This window comes from Pezoporus wallicus, unplaced genomic scaffold, assembly GCF_028554395.1.
Source record: "Pezoporus wallicus isolate ANWC-B61680 ecotype Strahan unplaced genomic scaffold, APGP_CSIRO_Pwel_v1 contig_6658, whole genome shotgun sequence".
In the NCBI taxonomy this organism is placed as follows: Eukaryota; Metazoa; Chordata; class Aves; order Psittaciformes; family Psittacidae; genus Pezoporus; species Pezoporus wallicus.
In genome coordinates, this window is record NW_026642312.1 from 2,409,821 (window position 1) to 2,428,773 (window position 18,953).

The 18,953-nt window shown below is 38.1% G+C and overlaps 1 protein-coding gene across 3 annotated transcripts in view; it reads right to left on the reverse strand.

Annotated features, from left to right (window-relative positions):
* TRIO (trio Rho guanine nucleotide exchange factor) overlaps positions 1 to 18,953 on the reverse strand; it is a 237,234-nt gene that overhangs the window by 58,940 nt on the left and 159,341 nt on the right. For all 3 annotated transcript variants that reach the window (XM_057428883.1, XM_057428884.1, XM_057428885.1), the window contains exons 30-34: positions 17,755 to 17,945; positions 14,575 to 14,676; positions 12,198 to 12,340; positions 11,476 to 11,575; positions 3,257 to 3,500 (exon numbers count right to left, since the gene is read on the reverse strand). In XM_057428883.1, the coding sequence (XP_057284866.1) occupies positions 3,257 to 3,500; positions 11,476 to 11,575; positions 12,198 to 12,340; positions 14,575 to 14,676; positions 17,755 to 17,945 (780 nt within the window). The remainder of the gene's footprint in view (positions 1 to 3,256; positions 3,501 to 11,475; positions 11,576 to 12,197; positions 12,341 to 14,574; positions 14,677 to 17,754; positions 17,946 to 18,953) is intronic.

The following is an 18,953-nucleotide window of genomic DNA, read 5'->3' on the forward strand; positions in this document are numbered from 1 at the left end:
CACCAATACTGGTTAGATATTTAAAGTAATACACATTCTTAGAGGACAAGTAATACACTTGCAGGCAAGTGATGAGGGTCATTTTCTGGGGCTGTCTTCTAACATTAGAATAAAATGACATTACCTTTCATGGTTGACAGAATATGCGGACAGACGAGGAATGACCAAGATGAGCTATCAGAAGTAGGCTCCACTGAACACACTTTCTGCTTTAATAATCTTTCTTGTTACCCTACTTTGGATGATAATTTCAGATTAAAGGCATTAAATATCCCCCAACACTTCTCTACTCATGAGATGTGGTTTCACACAACTTAAGAACCAGCTATAAATTAGAAGAGGTCTGTGATTTCAAAACTTTGAACCTCACATCTGATATGCTGTGGCTTTGCAACCTGTACTGACAAAACAGCAAATGGTACTGACAAACACTGTTGAAAAGATGAAATTTGTAGGGTCCAGATATACCAAAAGGAGGGCAAAACTCTTTGCTTCCCCAAGCCATTTGTACAGGCTAAGCACTCAGCATCCAAACAGCCACCCCCACCACTTCTGATGGTGATCACCTCCCTTTTTCCTTTGGAATTACATAAAGCCTTTCTCCCTGAGACTCTCACAACAGCTTGAGATGTCAGATACGTAGAGATTCCAGACTTGTGTCTACTGCATGTGGCTTAGCCCATGAACTATACAGAATTAGTCAGAGCTGATGCTCACACTGTGAGCCTCGCATATGACATACATTTTTAAACTTACAAATTATAGAGAGCAATATCCTAATTACTTGAATCATTAAAAAACTCTGTAAGTTTCACTGAACTATGGCCAAAAAAAAAGGAAAAAAAAAGAAAAAAATCTGTATTAAAAAGTTGAGTTGCAGGATCAAGTACTAGAAATCTAGGAAATACAACAGTTAAAAATTGTCCACTCAAGCACATGGTCTGCCTTAAATTATGTAAGTCATTAACTTGTTCTTTGTTATGAGGGTTGTGTTCTGTTTTATTTTTTAGGAATTCATACCTCAATCAATGTCCACAATGAACAACTCTGAGAAGATCTAATTATTTTTCCATTCTTCTGATTAGCATATTCCCCAATGCCTTAAACATCTTTAATCAAATGCAGCACTTGAGAATGAGTAATTGCTTTGTGGGATTGTCTGAGGTACTTTTCACTATGGGGGGAAAAATAAAATCAGAGCACTCCACTAATTTTGCTTAATTTTTGTAGTCCCTCTGTGAAATGAACATTATCAACCTCATTCAAGCAATAGAAAGTTGACGTAAAGACTGAAGTCAAACGTATCCAGTGGTTTCAAGTACCCTGTCTAAAGTTCGTCAGGGTTTTTTTCACTTCCACCCACCCCAGATTACTTAAAATTATATAATAGTCTGCATGTTCACAACAGTTCACAGTTACTTCAGTCACAGGCACGAAAACTTTACAAATCAAACATCCAGCTCCTAAAGTCTGACACCCAGTAATGTGGGAATAAACTATTAGCAGCTGCTTCTTATCAGCTGGGGTTTAGACAGCATGCCATTACATCCCACAGGAAGCCTGTGGCAGAAGCAAGGACAGAAGTCACTGCTAAGGCTGCATTCAACCCTGCAAATCACGATCCTTCTAGCAATGGCCTTTTCTTCTTCAGTCTCCATGATTAATGTAATTAATTAATGCTCTTTATTTCAAAGAAACATGTCAAAGAGAAACAAAGCAACTTTACAATGCTCTGCCCCATTTTTTCCACAAACACACACTAATGGAAAAAAAGCAATACAGGTTTTGTCTGCTGGTTTGATTAACAGAAGTAACCTCTGAAAGATAAAACAAACTCTGTCTGTCCTTTAGGAGTCTGACAGGCTCAACGATCTTCATACAACATATATTATCCACTACAATCTGCCTCTCCTAAATAAAATTCTCTGCATTCAAAGGTGAAGTCCCATAGCTCCAAAGGAAATTGGATTTATCAATTTTGTGCTGTTAAAAAAATATAATTCCTCTTGACATTTCCATGATTTCACCCCTAGCCAAAGGAAGAAATGTTTCAGTGATACCCAACTATGTTTTCCAATTTTACCATCAGAACTGCAAACTTTTGCTATCCAAATTCTTATAGGACACAAGAGGATGAAAAAGTATTCCAACTATACAGCTCAATCTTTCAGACTCCCCCTCAGTCACCGTGCATTCGGGAAGTTCCTGCTGTGCATACTCCTAATGTAAGAAACACAACCACTCTCCTCTTTTAGCCAAGCATATTTACACAGTGTCTGAAAAAAAATGGGGAAAATTGTCATGTGATAGCTGGGATGGGCTGAAATATTGAAAAAATTGTGGTTATATTTATGGAAAACTCTCCAAAACCAGTAGTTTGAGTTTTGGAGACCAAGTTTTCCCAAACACCACTTTCCTGTTAATCTTGTTACTCACAATAAACAGCTTTTCTAAATGCATCTTTTCCTCCAGTTTGTGATGAAACGCCTCCTGATGAATTGTTTTTCTGGTGTTCCTTTTTAATTCATAGTGCTTTCTGTTCATAGGCTGCGAACTCAAGTAGTTTCAAGTGAAGCAAGGAAGCACTTTCACTAGTAACAGAGATCCAGAGGGCTGCAGCACACCAAAACCTTAAAAACTTTCAAAAAATTATCAGACTCTTCTTGCACCCTTCAGGGGTACATTCTTTCACACATCTGAAAAAACAACGTAAGATTTCAGAGCTGCTCTGGGAAAAAGGGATGTGCGTGCCACTGCTACTCTGGAAAACTCAGTTAAGTAAAATACGTAAGTCCAAATAGCCAATTCCTGTGCCAGGGCAAACGGATGTGTACATTTCCCTTTACTAGCTCTGAGCCTGATGTTGTCATAATTTCTTACTGCAGGATTTCTCAGGAACCACTGATAACGCATGCTGGAGATTTTCTTCCCTCCCTTTTTCAGCACACGACAGGTACAGATTTTCCTATCATTGCAACTTGATCTAACATTATATCTAACTCTCTTCACCAAGACATGATTTGTTTATATCTCTTCCCCGTCTTAAGCCCCATTTTCACTTAACACTGAGAATTGTCAACTGCTTAGTTTCGAATAGACAGTGTGGCTGCAAGTCACTAAAGGCATTGTTTTTTAAAGAATTAAAAACTAGAAACCAAAACAGCGTAAGAACACCAAAATTCCCATCTGCACAGTACTCCCCATTACCCCAAACTTGTGTTGCTGACTACTAGACTTCATTTCCATCATTTCTTACCTTTGTGGTTAAAAATCCCCTCCATCTCCATACTACTGCGAGAGTGAGCGATGCAGAGGGACCCACAGGGGACCAGGCCTTCTGCAGCTGGGGACCGATCTGTGGTTCGAACCAGACACCAGTCGGGCTTGTCATGGGGCCTCTCCAGGACCTCCACTGTCTGCCCACGGCGGATTGTCAGCTCATTACTGTTGCAGGCGGTGAAGTCGTGGATTACCACCGTCAGCTCGCACCCACCAGACAACTGCGAGGAGAAAAACAAGGGGGAGAAGCCAGATGAATGCTCGTTATCGAACCATCCGTCACACACTGTTACCTATTTAGGATTCCTGGCAGGAGTCGTATTTTGGATGAGAAGGCAAGCTCCTGGGACTTTTCACATCAAGAGCCCATTTCAAAATCAGGCAGTTCTGGCATTTTAGAACTGATTTCTAACTCTGCTTGTCTCTGCCTATGTTCAAAGCACACCGGTTGTGGCAGTGCTGGGCGGAGGATTTAAGCGGTTTTTCTTGCTAGACTGCTCCTTACCCTGAAAGCTGAAGTAGCAGTTGCTTCAGAATATATTTTATGGGTGATAATAGGCACCAAAACCCCAATATTACTTAAATACAGTCACTCATGAGCTTTGTTACCTTGAGAATTCAAGGCAGAAAGGTCCTTTTTTTGATGAGCTTACTGCCCACCCCACTCAGTTTATGCATGCAGGTCACAAAATCATTAAGGACACACCATACAAAATCAGCATGAGGTTCTTCATATAAGAAGCCTAAATACTTCACTATTTTCTAGAAAATCCACACAGGCTCACAACTTTCACATTTTTACTGATTCTCCAAATGAAAACACACAAACTTGAATTAAAAGCATGCAAGCTGAGGGCTTTTCCTCCCCCTCTTCAAAACGCTTCATTAGAATTACTTTGCCTAAGCTTCAGTTTCCCTCTTTGATATTTTCATCTGCTTTGACATGAAATGAAAATTACTATCAGAATGTTGCAAAGTTCCCAAGATTGCTCAGTGCCAGAGGTCCCATACAACTTAGGCAAACAGCCTGGGAATTCTTTCTCCTTCCGTACAGCAATGGTGTTCCAGGCTACTTCAGCTTTTTGCGCGTGAGTATTTCTATAGCTCAGGCTGCTTCAGTGCAACATTCATACCAGATGTCAGCTAGTATGCAACTTCTATGAATTCAGTCATTTTGGACCAAGCCAGTACACTCCAATTTAGCGAGGTTATCTTGCAATGCTCAACACAGACAAAGGAAGACAAATATGCTGTGAGTTTGAACTACAGTGAATATAATAGCATGCGCTACACCAAGATACCGAAGGGTTCCTGCCACGTTATTTTTGACCATTACATTTAGGCTCTTACATAGCTGGCAGCTACATCCCATGAATGTTAGGAAAAGGAGATAAGAGACTGCAATGTTACTTATTTACTGGTTTCATTACAAGCCTGGAACTGAAGCACCAGATAGGAACTTTTCTAGGATAACACTATTTGTTATCAAGCAAGAATTTTAAAGCAAATGCCAAAACCAGCAAAACCCCAGTAAGACTCAAAGGCTAATTCCAACCTTCTCTTCCTCAAGCCTGCAACAAACGACAGGACATAACTCCTAGCAGATGGTCTGCAGTAACTCCAGAGCTTTCCCATGGTATCTGCCTGCTAATCTTACTGGCTACCCTTGCTTGTGTCTGCATACAAAGAAGAAAAATTTTCTTTGGGGAATGCAAGGGCCAAGAAAGGCAGAAAACCCTCATACATCCACTGTCTAAGGAAGATAAATCAGGGACACTCAGGTCCAAGCTAAATATTAATCACAATTCTGCTACTACATCTCTCCAGACTTCCCAAATACCCAAATTACAGGGGAATGTTTGCACATCTTCAAAACATGCAACTTTCTTATTAAAAAAAAACCCATTTAAGAGTTTAAAACTCTTTCCCTTATTGTATTAGTTTTTAGTCCATGCAAAACTATGACAAAGGAGAAAAAGTAAAGAGCTTTCCCTTGTTTTCTGGTATTGATTTATGTTACAGCTTTCTTCAGACAAACTCAGACACAACTGAAACCATCTGTATGCCTGATGGGGACTAACAAAAAAGCTGATAAAGTATGACTTCACAAGGTGCCCGATGCAGACCAAATTTTTCCCTGGAGAGTTCGTATCCCAGTCAGTGCAAACACCAAGACTGTTAAACCACAACACAAGTTGATACTTTCCAGAAACTGCATGTAGTCTTTGCATTTTCTCCTAAATACCTAACAGGAGCATAGCTTTGGTGCTCTGCTTGTTTTTCTGACCCTTCACTTCCTACAAAGAGAGATTAAAATACATTTTGTGACCAGTGCAATGGCTGCATATTTTTGGCTTTAATATCGATATTCTTTCTTCGCCTTCCCCTAATAAAAAAAAAATGATCAGATTTTATGTTCCCTCAGTATTATATATAGTATTAATCTACAGGAAAACACAAACAAAGGCTGTAAGTGGCTATGTCAGAAACTACTAAAGTATAAAAAAAGTCTTAGTCTTTCAGACTGTGTGGGAATCAAATATCCTAGCTGGTCAGTATTCCACTGAAATTCAATATTCAATCACACGTCAGTATAGCATGTAAGACGCATCCTGCATGCAATTGTTAGTTACACACCAACCTCAAACATGCACTACTGCTGATACATGCAACTTGGGGTGTGATTTCTCTGCTCCTACATACTGAAAATGATGATGTACATGTGTGTTGGGTAGAGAACATCATTACGAAGAACTGCCCAAAAAAGCATTTACCAATTTTCCCTTCCTTTGGGATAACTACCCTTCTTTCTCCCTGCAACAGCAATGGTTAGGAAGTGCTGCTTTCCTCTTTGTTTCATTGCTCATTTTCTCTCCATAACACACTTTCTGAACGCAGTCTCATCTTTCACACTGATTAAATGCAGTTGGACAGCAAGGAGTGTCTCTGATTAAGCACATTGCTCAACAGCTGTTGTTGGACAGCTTTGGCAAGGCTCTCTAGGCTAGCTGGAGGGAAGAGCAAGAGGCGCAGCAGAACTGGGAGAATGATTTGCACTGAAGAGAAAAGAATTTCAAACCATCTAAATCCAAATTTAGGCTGAACAAGGGCTTTATATACTTTATCCATCCTTCTCAAGGAAACCTTTATGTAAACTGAATTAATCATGCATGATAAAAATAAATGAGGCTATGTCTGAAACATGGAAACTGCAGAGACAGAGACAAGATGAGAAACAAAAGCCAGACAGAAATAGAACCGCCGATTAAAAAAGATGCAAGGTTTAATTAAACAGCTCATCATGGGACATGGTGTCTTGCTGTTGCTAAATAAATGTTAACCATCTATGTTCATCTCTCTTGGGCCTTTTAATCACTGTCACTTGTAGAGAGAGAAAATAAAACCGTAATACACTCACTGGCTGAATAGATACTTAGTGTAGGCTTGCTGAAGTCAGAGACAACACACCAAGAGCTCACCTGCCACCAGTATCTAGGAGCATCACCACTGACAAGAGTTTTGCTACTTAGAACAGCCTTTACATCAGGCCATCTAACCTCCTCCCAGAACTGCAAATTAAATTTACTACCCCATGGATATTTTACATCAAGTAGAAGCAAAAGGAAAGATAGCAACTAATAAGATTTCCCAATTATTTCAAGTATGAAAATCTTTAATCCCCTTTTAAAATGGAAACAAGTGCACTATGCGAGAAAAGAAATGGGAGACACACAGAAGTGCTATCTCAAATAAAGTGTATTTTGCTTTGACGAGGTAGCTGCCCAAGACTTGGTTTCTGACTCTGAAAAGAGGCGTTAACTCAGAGCAATGTCTGGTTTTTTACCAACATTTCTTTCTAGTGATGGGAACCTTTTCTCTTCAGCTGGCTGAACTAAATACTTGGTTGTCTCCTGCTGCTTCAGTCCTCTTTCCAGAGGACTACACACAAGCTTAAACCAGCATGAGAATGAAATATAACTTCACATAGTCAGCAGTACAAAGTGTTACCAGCTGGGCACAAAAGACAATTTCTTAAAACTAATATATTGCTCCACTGACCACCCACAGCAGCTAGCATGATTTCTGCTACTTAAGGTAACAACCTGTAACAGCTCTTCTTCTAAGTCTCTCGTCTTTTCAACTACCAAAATAGTAGTCCACATTGTTTCATGTTTCTACCAGGTCACTTAATACAGGCATGTAAAAATCTATCAAACCTATACTGCGTCCTTCAGCCTCCCCATTTCCTGTGCATTGGATCAAGTTAAAAAGACAATGCTAAAATCAGAGCTAGCTCTGAGGTTAGGAACTGCTGAAAGGTGGAAAGAAAGGGTCAATCATCTGTTTTATTTGTTAGCCACCTCAAATGCTGGCTACACAGCTATAGAAGTTGAATGGAAGGAATGCTGTAAAAAGTGATGGTCAAAATATTTATTGCGAAGGGGACAATAACAGTACTTAGAAAACCGAGATGCTTTCATAGGCTAGAAATCTCCCTGTCAGAAAATTTTCTATTTCACTCTGTACTCCATTATACCTTACAATAGTTCATCATGGGTCAGTGCTATGGATGTATTTAGCATGTCTCACAATATGAAGACATACGCTATGATATGAAAAATAGGCTGGAAAGGGATCTTAACTTACCTAGTCCAATTCGTTCTCTTCTGCTAGAGCATGATCAGCTGCATCTATGTGACCCACTATTAACATTTACCCAAACTGTTCTCAAAGATCTCTAGCTATAGAGATTCCCCAGCCTTCACAATTGCTCCTCTCACAGATTTCACATTTTCATACCCATAAAAAAAAAAATTATTGCAAACTTCTGATAAAGAGAAAACCTCTGATCTCATCTCATCCACTGAAAGACTGTTCTGTAACTGTGTAGTATTTTTTTTTTTACACACTTGAAGACCTGCCTTTTTCTTTAGAATCATTGGTTCCAACTCTTTATCTTGCCTTGGAAGCTATGTTTCCCCTGGAACTCCTTCCATGGACCACTAATTTGCTAAAATTCTGTACTCAAAACTGGATGTGGTATCTAATGCAGGCCTCACAAGTGCTGAGTAAAGAACAAGGACTTTGCATCCTGCAGCTCAGCAACCTACTTCTGCAAGCCAATATAGGGCTGCTACTCCCTCACTCTCCTGTAACTGCACCACATTTAAAGTAATAAACAGCTTGTGAGCCTCTTTATCTTCCAGACTGTCTTCTCAAAAGCTGTTCAATAATTTTACTGTTTTCATTACTAGTTATCTATTTCCACCTATTCATATAAGCTCAAACATGTTCCTTTTTAATTAGCATGATATTTTGCCAATTAATTTGTCCCATTTGCCAAGATGATTCTGAATTCTAATCCCACCTTCCAATATAATTTTCAGATGACACAAAGCTGGGAAGGATGTCAGCTTCATAAACATATGGTCTATTGCATCATCCCAGTCATTTCTGAAAAGCAACATGCAACAGTGCAGCCAAGAATCAGAAATTACAGTTTCTAACCCAAAAAGCCAGGGTGGGGAGGAAAAAAGCTGATTGTGAAGCTATTCTATGATCTTAGATTATATGTCAATTATGTCAGAAAACAGGATACAAGACGCTCAGCTGAACAATACTCAACCACTTCCTACTAAGGCTAAGGATTTTTAGTTCTTTCACAGTGTATCTCTGAGGGTGTGAGAAAGAGCACTGAGTTGTAGATAAAGGATTTCAGTCTTGATCTTCTCCCTGCGTAACAACGTGGCACTACAAACCAAAACATTTATTTTAAAAGAATCAGTTGAGAAAATAAAAGAATGGTTTTACTTGGCTGTTGATTATTATGACATGCTTGGTATTTGTAGTCTTTTCTTAATTACAATAGAGGATACATGTGAACAGAAAAATGTCCAGCAATGGCATAAAAAGTAATACAGTGCTAAACATTTTTACCAATTGATTAATTCTGTTTTAAATTACTTGATATTTTTTGTGTTTTTCAATTTGGAATCCCAGCTCAGTTTGCAATATGCTCCAAATTCGACCAAGGAGTTCCACTGCTCCATCTGGCTGACTACATCAACAGTACATAAAATCCGTAAAACTGTTTTACTCTATACAATATCCATACGTACTTCAAGCTTTTAGACAGAGAAAACAGTCAATTTCCAAATGGACTGCAGCTAATGAATTTTCAACACAAACTTGAGAACTTCAGCAAGAATGTTAAAATATCCTACAGATTTTACTGGCTTTCTGCCTGTTAACTATTCCTTATTAATTTTTAAACAGATAAGGAATCTTAACAAACCAAACCATGTAACAGAAACATTAACCAAAGCTACTCTGCTAATTCACACTTCTAAAAAGTGCACAAACAGTAAATTCCTTCTTTGGCCACGCATTGTACGTACCACAAATAAAACCCAGAGTGTTCCAGTTTTTAGTTTTTCTTGTTAAAGAAAAGTCTAACAAAAACTTAACACACTAATGTAAGAATTCAAAAATACTTCAATAACAACATTCTGCTCACTAACCAAATTTAAAACTTAATTTGTCAGGAAAATATTTAAAAGTGATCTCCATTCCTCCTTCTTTTAAGTAATAGCTCCTGTCAAACAGGTTGTTGGTAAGACTCCTCCTTGTGTCAGATTGGAAGACAATCCTGAGGGCATTTAAGTTGGCCAACTCTTATCAATCAATTGTCACATGATACATGAAATATTACCATATTTCAAGAGGGAACAATCCATGCTATTCCCCGGTAAACACGTCACCAACAAGTGAAGAGGGGCAATGGTCTTGCATGGCAGAGATGGATTGCATCATCTCCATTTCAATTTTAGCACAGTCCAGCCAGGCTGAGTGCACACAGTTTGACATCTCAGTCAACAACCATGGAAATCAGAGACAGCATTTCTTACTTTGGAGGAAGTTACCTAAACTCTTAAGAACGCATAAAAAATGACCTTTGCTAGTATACACAATGCAATTTTGGTAAGTCACTAAATAGCCAAGAATGCAAAGAATAAAACAGTAAATAGCCCTCAAAAGACTTTTTCCTCACAGATACCCTTATAGAAGCCACCACCAAAACTACAGACCAACTTCAGCACAAATGCAAAAGGTCAAAACATAGGCTATTTTTAACAAACACAGGATCAACCTTAAGCACCTAACACTTCCCTTCTGTCTTCCACTTTACATGGAATTAAAAAAAAAATAATCAAACCATAGAGTTTAAGTGACATGCAAAAATAGACTAACTCTATTTTGGATAATGATGGGAATGGTCAAAATATTACTCTGAAAACCTATTCACTTAGCTGCCCTGTAATATACTGGTAATTTACCTGCATAGTTTGAATGTCTCATCAGAACAATTTTACCCAATGAGGTAATAGGCCAGAAATCCCTAACCACATTTTCAAGTAATTTGCTTTGCAGCTTCGATGTTTTTATTCATTCTTCTGTTTGACAAACTTCTATTATCCATCTCTATCTCCCCCCCAAGGTCGTACCACCTCTCACTTGTCAGAAATGTTTCAATTCCAAAGCAACACACATGTGCTTTATAAGAATTTTTATTCTTTTGATGACTATCAATGCCTTTCACCCATGATAAACTTTGACTGAGTTACCTTTATGGGATAACCCAGCCAAAATCTATAGGCAGAGATGAAGGAAAGGAAACACTAGCACTAGTATCAAATGATAGTGTTGTCAGTTGCTCCCCTTTAATATGGTGATTTCTACCAGATCTCATGCAGAAAGTGAACACCCTTACTCTCTAACCCATGAACACTGGATAGTACTTTTCATGTGGCAACCATCAACTTCAAGCCAATACAAAAAGCAGATGATATGCTTTCAGAAAGTATGAGACCAGTATCAAGAAAAACTCTGTCCATAAGTATCAGATTTTATGGAAAAAAAAGCTTTCTTTCTAAACTGGGTCAAATCTTTGAACAAACTGTGAACAGGGGATCAAAGTGGTTTCAGTTTGGAACAAACATAATTCCTTCATGACCTATTAGATTTAAACTATCATTCCTGCTCCCCATTAAGATATTTTCTCTATTGCATGCAGTTATTTTTAAGAATATTTCCATGCCTCCTCTCTGAAGTTACTAAGGGCTTATCCTGGGCACAAACTCACACTAAGGGATGAATCACTTGCTCTCAGAGCAGAGTAACACCTGGGAAACTTACCTTATCACTGTCTAGCGTGTTCTGTGAGGTTCGTGAGGCAATTGAAATAGTATCAGGTTGGCTGCTACCATCTCCCTGACTGTCCAGGTCCTCGCCGTCTCTGCAAATAATTCAGTTTTCATTACCATATTTACACTGTGTTTGTAATATGTTAGTTACCTACTTTCAACTCTAAGTAAGTGGCACCTGGACAGTGTGCCAACAGACACCAGCCAGCCAAACTAACTGATACAATAACCAAATACTCAGCACTGTGCTATGCTTTAAGAGAACAGATTTGTTTGCTCAAAGTCTACATCATGTAGAATTAAAGCAATAACCAACCAGCCAGCACTATGGCAAGAAACTTGCATAACCATTTACCAAAGCTAGCAAGCTAGCAAGCAGAACACTCAGTCACACATTTTAAGTTCCCTAAAAGGAAACCAAGGACCTGAATTACACATGAAAAATTGTAAAAATCTAAAATGTATGGCTACCCTATACTGTAGTTCCAAACCCCTTCTGTAACGGCTGAATGTACATAAGTCAGGTACTGTTCTGAGTAGAAATCTGAACAAATTCAGCACTGCAGGAAACTGGAAATTAATTACAAGATAAAGCTCACCAAAATGACTCTTTCTTTTATGCAACTCACCAAAAGTCACTAGAAATTTAATACTACAGAGGAAAGAGTGCTGTTCTGTTCTTAGAGATCTCTGATTATTTCAAATACTACTTACCTTCTTCCTTTCTGTTTTGTTGTTGGTGCGGTTTTGGGGATGTGGATCGGCTCTTTCAATGCCCCTTTCAGATGAATGGTCCTTTCTTGTATCACTTCCCGGATGTGTTTGATCCAGTCCTGTTTATTCTCTATACTGGATGCCTTTGATATGCAAAAGAAACAAAACCCCCACAACAGACTATTAAAGTTGAGAAGATACACACATACAGTCAAGCTAATAAACACAGAGAGGAAGGCATAAAGAATGCCTTTGTAAATCATTTCTGAAAACTTGAACAGAGAAAAGGAAATTCAAGCTAGTTGTCTTCATTTTGAATTGCCAACACTACTATACACTTCTCAACATCATTAATATTGTTCATTTAAAAAACATTTTCATTTAGTTTCAGACCCCTCTTTCATAATTTGAAGGCTAAAGCCCTGTAGGTATCTCATGCAAAACAGGGGTGGATCGACTTATTTACAGAATTTTAGTAAGAACAGATTGAACATTGGTAATTTAAACTCATGCTACTTTTTAGGTCAATTGTAACTTTATCCAATAATCTACTAACACTGAAAGAAAGAAACAACTTATACTGTAAGACATATACTTTCACAACAAATTTCATGTATTACTCCTTCCACTTTTGAAACATATCTGGAAGCAGAAAGCTAAGTCAGAGATTGTATTTTAATAACTGCCTGCAACGTATCATCTATATTTTTAAGATACCCTGGAAAAGATTTGCTATCCAGCTGCCCAACCTGCCATCTGATTATTTAATCCAGTCTAACCCTACATCTGAAAAGCTATTAAATATAAACATTGTTGCAGATCCAGAAAACAAATAAATTATAACTTCCTACTTCTCTTAACTGCTGTCTCCTGAAGTCATTGGCTTAATATATATTATAAATTTTTAATAGCCTATAAATATGTAATAAGCAGGGATTCTAAAGGGATGGAGAAAGTTGCAGGAACAGATTTACAGTTTGGAAAAAGATCTTTGTTTTCTTTTACAAAGAAAAGCATTTAAGAAAGAAGCCAACACAAAAGGTTTGTTACATCTTTTATTTAGGTTTTGATGGAATTTACTTATGCAACTAACAAACTAAGGAAGTGCTAGTTTCCAACTTTCAAAACCTAAAAAATTAAAAAATAACAAAATTGTTCTAAGCAAAGAAGAGAACAGGAACACCTTAAAGTGATCTTACGTAGAAAACTGTTAAATAAAACCCCTTATACTACTCTACCCTGGGAGTATCATTTCAGGCAGCAAAGCATTGTCTGTGAAATCATGGGAGTATCAGGACTGAACAAACTGCATTATTCAGTGATGGTACATTTTATTTCTTTGCACTCACTGACTGCTGTCAGAAAACTCATGTGAGCTCTTCTTAGTCTGTAATTCACTAAGAAAACATATAAATTTAAGTGTCAACATGCAAATTTGAGTGTCTGCTTTTAACTGGGATTATTATATGGCACTATAGTGGCAAAATGTACGTGAAAGCGTAAGTTCAACAGTATATGTATTAACTTGTGTAACCTGCTCTAGGTGGCCCTGCCTTAGAAGGGGGGTTGGACTAGATGACCTCCAAAGGTCCCTTCCAACCCTAACGATTCTGTGAAATGGGAAGATGAACTTCAGATACTGGAAGGCTGCTATGAGATCTCCACACAGCCTTCTCTTCTCCAGGCTGAACAGCCCCAACTTTCTCAGCCTGTCTGTGAAATTACCTGTTAGCTGCTTATGGAATTACAAGAAAGTTCTCCAATTGAAACCGTAAGTCCCAGGTTCTATACTAGAGTCACAGGAAAAATGGATTTAGCTACTCTCCTAGCTAGGCAAGGAACGCTACTGAACCGGTACCTTTCCCAGATACATAATTTACAGGCATTATATATACACTCATCCAAAGGCAAGTATCTTCAAAAATACTTGTAGCCCAGAGAAATACAAAGTCTTTTGAAGTGTTTCAATTTCTGCAATAAAATACGGACCATGAAAAACAGCATTGCCAACAAGTAGCAATGGCTTGAGTTTGACATGTTAACACTGATGCCATGATTTGTCTGTGGCCTATCAGTTGCTCTGTCAGATAGAGGTTGCAGTCTTCAAGCTGTAGAAAGACTATGGAATCAAACCTCTCCCAACTCTTATTTCTGAAAGTAAGTTTGTTTAATCCGTTAGTACATCATGCAGATTCCCCTGTGCTGTCAAGCCTCGAGTTAGATATACACTACATCCTTTACACACAAAGGAAAAAATTCTCTCAGCAGCTGTCCCTCTCAAAGCAGGGTAAGTCATCACTTTTTGCCTTCCCTACAAGTATGAACAACCACTGCAAGAGTTAGTATATACTGTTACAAGCACATCTGCTAAAATTACCTTGAGAACAATTTTGTTGTCTGAAGTTGGTGTCCTTCCAACCCATAGAGCAAACTTGCAGGGATCTCCTTCTACATGTTCTGTGACACCCAGTTCAGAAGTCTGGAATTAGGCAAAGTTTGTTAGGATAACATGGCATTTTTTTTTTTCTCAGCAGCCACAAAGGGATGCTAATATTCTAAATAAATACAGCTTTAAATACTTTTTTTTTCTAAAATAAACAGCTTTGTTGTTTGAAGAGATTTTTAAAGGCTCAAGGCTAACTCATGCTCAAGAGGATACTTTATTTTGGGGGCAATGGTGGGGTTTCATCAAAAAAGGAAAAACTGCAAGCTAAACACTTTTTCCTGTAAAGCAATGATAAACAATAGCATTTATAATCTCAATACCAAATTGCTTATTTTTTTGACTTCACAATAAAAGCTTTGTAGCTCTAAAAAAAAGGTACTTGGTAAAAAGTGTTGGCTGCTCTTCTTGTTGATTTCCAGGGAACACTCAAGACATTAATTTTTATGTTTTCTCTCAGATAAGATAGGCTTAAGAATTCTCTTGATATCTTCCAAAACTCTGATCTCTTTTCTGACAAAGGATCCTTTCCTAATGTGCTTCCTTCCCTCTGAAACAGATGAAATAATTCAGAAATGTAGTTTCCCTCGAGAATTTTGTGGGACAACTACATTAACAATCAGTCTTTAGGAATGTTCTAATGTCAGACCTTTATAGCTAATTTTCATCCAAAATGTTTTGACTTTCCAACTGGAATAACATCTCAATCATGTGAACTGGCTTCCAGTTTAACAATTCATATACACCCTGCTCTAAAAAAGTTACAAACTAAGAAATACAGCTCAAACTACAAGAATCCTCACTCCAGAAGACAGCTGCTAAGCATTCTTACGTTATTGAAAGCTGTACTTTTTCCCTTATATACATTCATCACTAGCACATATACAGTTTATTATCGGAGATGTTGGATACACAATACCCATTTCTTTCTTTTCTCACTTGTCTGCCAACTTGAATTGATTTTTTTTTTCTTCCATAAAAAAATCCCCAACCCAACCCATTTCAGCTTTGTCATCTCTTTTCACTAAAATAGACTCTTCTTCATTGAAATACTTAAAAGGTTGTGATACATTTTAAACCTGACTCACCAACAACTACTGTGTATGTTAAAAAGCTTGTAAAACAAATCAACATTACATTATGTAATTCAAATAAAATATACCCTACTGCACTTTCCAATATGAAGTCTGAATGGGCAAGACAGCACAATTTTTAACACGTTTCATTTTTTAAAGCGTAGTAAATTCAGAAGCCTTGATACACTTGTGAATATTATTAATTTTACATGGAACAACTGAAATCCATTATGAGTTACTGAGTACACAGAATTCACACTCAGGTGAGGAAACCCCTCAATTGACAGTTACTGGTGACTGGGAAAATATTTTGGCAAAGTAAAACCTGTTTGCCTACTTGCTTTGTTTCCATAGCCCTCCTTAGGCATTTGCTTTTGGACACATCCTCTCTTGTGAAAGGTGTTCATTAACGTGTTCTTCTAATGCAAACCATGCCACTGAGTATCCTGTGCTGTGGAAACCATGACGGTCACCATACCCAAAGCAAAGAGAAGGACTGCACTTTTGTAAAACCACCTTCCAGAGGCAGGCGACAGGGTAACGTGCAAAAAGATCCTTGGCTCTAATCAACACATGTGCTTTCAACACCCCAATGAAAGCATTTTCTAAAGAGCAAGCTGTAAGAATTGCTACGGGAGCAACCTGCACTACAGGATATTTTGCCAAATAGGATGTGAAGGCAAAAAGAATGCTTGTACTTTAAAAACAAAGCACAATGAGAGTCTTGAAGATTTTCAGCAGTTTCTCTAGACCTGAAACTATTACTACATTCTGCCAGAGGAACTGGCATGACAAGCTTACAGGACTGATTTTTCAGCTCCGTCTCTCCTCCCACATAATGCCTTAGCAGCTGATACTACCCTCCAGTACACCAGAAGTTTTTTGTATTTCAAGTTCTTGAGAGCACCAAAAAAAGGTGTGATCAACAAATCAGCTGCAGCTGTGTTACCTGCTAGCTACCTTACATCAGGAAGAAGACCAAGTGTTGGAAATGAAGTGACAGAGCATGCAAAGTAAGATACATTAAAAAGAGGTTGTTTGAACTAACCTGCTTTACCAGTTTGGACACAGAGGTGGGAAGGGGAAAAGAATGAAGGAAAAGGAGCTGAAGCAGGGAGAAAAGTCTCAGTATTTATACTGCCTACATTTAGTCATATATCCTAATAGGATCAACAGAAGAATTACTCTTTTAGACCATGATACTGAGAAGTAAAGTAATTTCAAGTACTTCTAAACTGTCTGGCAGAAAAGCTAATCTTGCCTCTAAGGGATGCAAGATCAAGCCATGGGAGACTGTCTTCTCACTTGGCTACCTAAATTTATGGAGTGTGAATACTGCTCTCACCCAAGTCATCCAGTAAGACAGGAAAGTAAAGCTATGAATTCCAGTCATATTTTAAAAGCATAGAAGCTACAGACAAGGAAAGCAAGAGCAAAGCTTTTACTTTTCTTTTTAATGGAAAAAAAAACAAAACAATTTCCATCTTTACATCCTTTCAGTAGGCCAAAAGAGCTATCATTTTATTTACAAAACATTATCATAAGGCTACTAGTCTCAGTAAACATTCTGGAATGAACTTTTCCATAACAAGGAGTTCTTGCCTTTCCAGATCAATATGTGTAGTACATCCACCAAAATAGATCCTTAACATGAATATTACTACAACAGCAGTAGTAAACAAGCAAGACAAAGGCAGCATGTCAAGTCACTCCATTCTTCTGCTTTATACAAATAAGCTTTAAAGAACTAGCAATCACACACACAATTAAGACAAAATCAGTCCAGACCAATCTTGATTTTCCTTTGACCTGATGCACATTGATATGTAGCCTTCAGGACTGCTTTTGGCCTACTCTTTCTCCTCAAGTGCATGACAAAGCAACAAACATAATATTCAGTCTACACATTCCAAGGCTGTTCTTTCAGTGCACTACCAGAGTTGTTCAAGTTTTGCATATACATTTAAATCATCTGAGTTTAGCCACAATATAATCTAGACAGTTTCATAAATATGATTAGTTGTTCTCCCATACTTACAAACAATTTACTCTTGTAGATGTACTTGCTCCTTCCACTGGAGTCCTTTACTTCTTTACTGAAAACCAAGGACATCTCAAAAAGGAAAAGGTGCCTCTCTCGTCCCTTTCGAATCAGTGTTTTTGGGTCCCACACTTGGAAGGATTCTTGAAGGATAAGCTCTCCCTGAGATTCTATATTTTCATCAAAGCCTAAAAGGCCAGAGAGAAGAAAGTTTCCCCATGAACAGTTGTTAATATGAGGAAATTAAAAAGCACAGCTTCTACTAAGTAATGTGATTTTTCCCCCAAATACAGTTTGCAAAAGATGGGATTCTAAGGAAGCAATACAAAAAACAAGACCTGATTTCAACACTGCAATATACTAAATGTAACTGTAGCTCAAGTCTAGGTCTAAATTTAGAGATCCAACTGTTAAGAAGTTTATCAACTCTTCTGGCAGTATTTCACCAACAAGTGACAGATCTATCTATGTCAGCTTCTGGTAACCTCTTCCATGATGAAAATTATTTAAGCTTCCTGTCACTGTAGAAAGTGAGCAATTTGCAAGGACATGGAGAGCACATCAGGTTGTTCTGCAAGCTCCCAGATGCCACCTTTGCTGGTGGTACACCTTCCCTACCATGTGTGCAATGGGCACACAAACATGCTTCAATAGGGGATAAAAAAAGATGGCACCTTGGAGCTGTTGCCATACGATCAGCACTCCAGCATAGGGACACAATGAAGAAACAGCAGCTGGATTGCTTACCTTGAGACATAACGTAAAAATAAAGATTAAGAATATCAACATTTTTACTTTACTTGTATTGGTACAGTGGTCTCCCAGTGTAATACAGCTTTAGAGACCCAGGACAATAGAAATTAGTCTACCATACTCAGATTCTGAATGGCATTAAACTGGTTTTTAAATAGATACTGCTTGCCAATATGCTCTGAACAGAAGAGCACCATCCTTCTTGAGAAAACAGCAGTTCTCACTGTTCTAAACAGGGCAACAGTATGGACAGCAGCAGAGGAACGTTGCCTCAGGATGTTAATTCAAAATCCTCCAGAGACATAAAGAGGAAATGTGCTCACTCACTATATTTGTCTAACATGGGACAACCCAAAAATACAGTCATGATATGTTAGAAAACCATCTTATGTAAAAGATTGGGACGTTCTCCAGTTGCATTCCCAGTGTTAAATTATTACCAA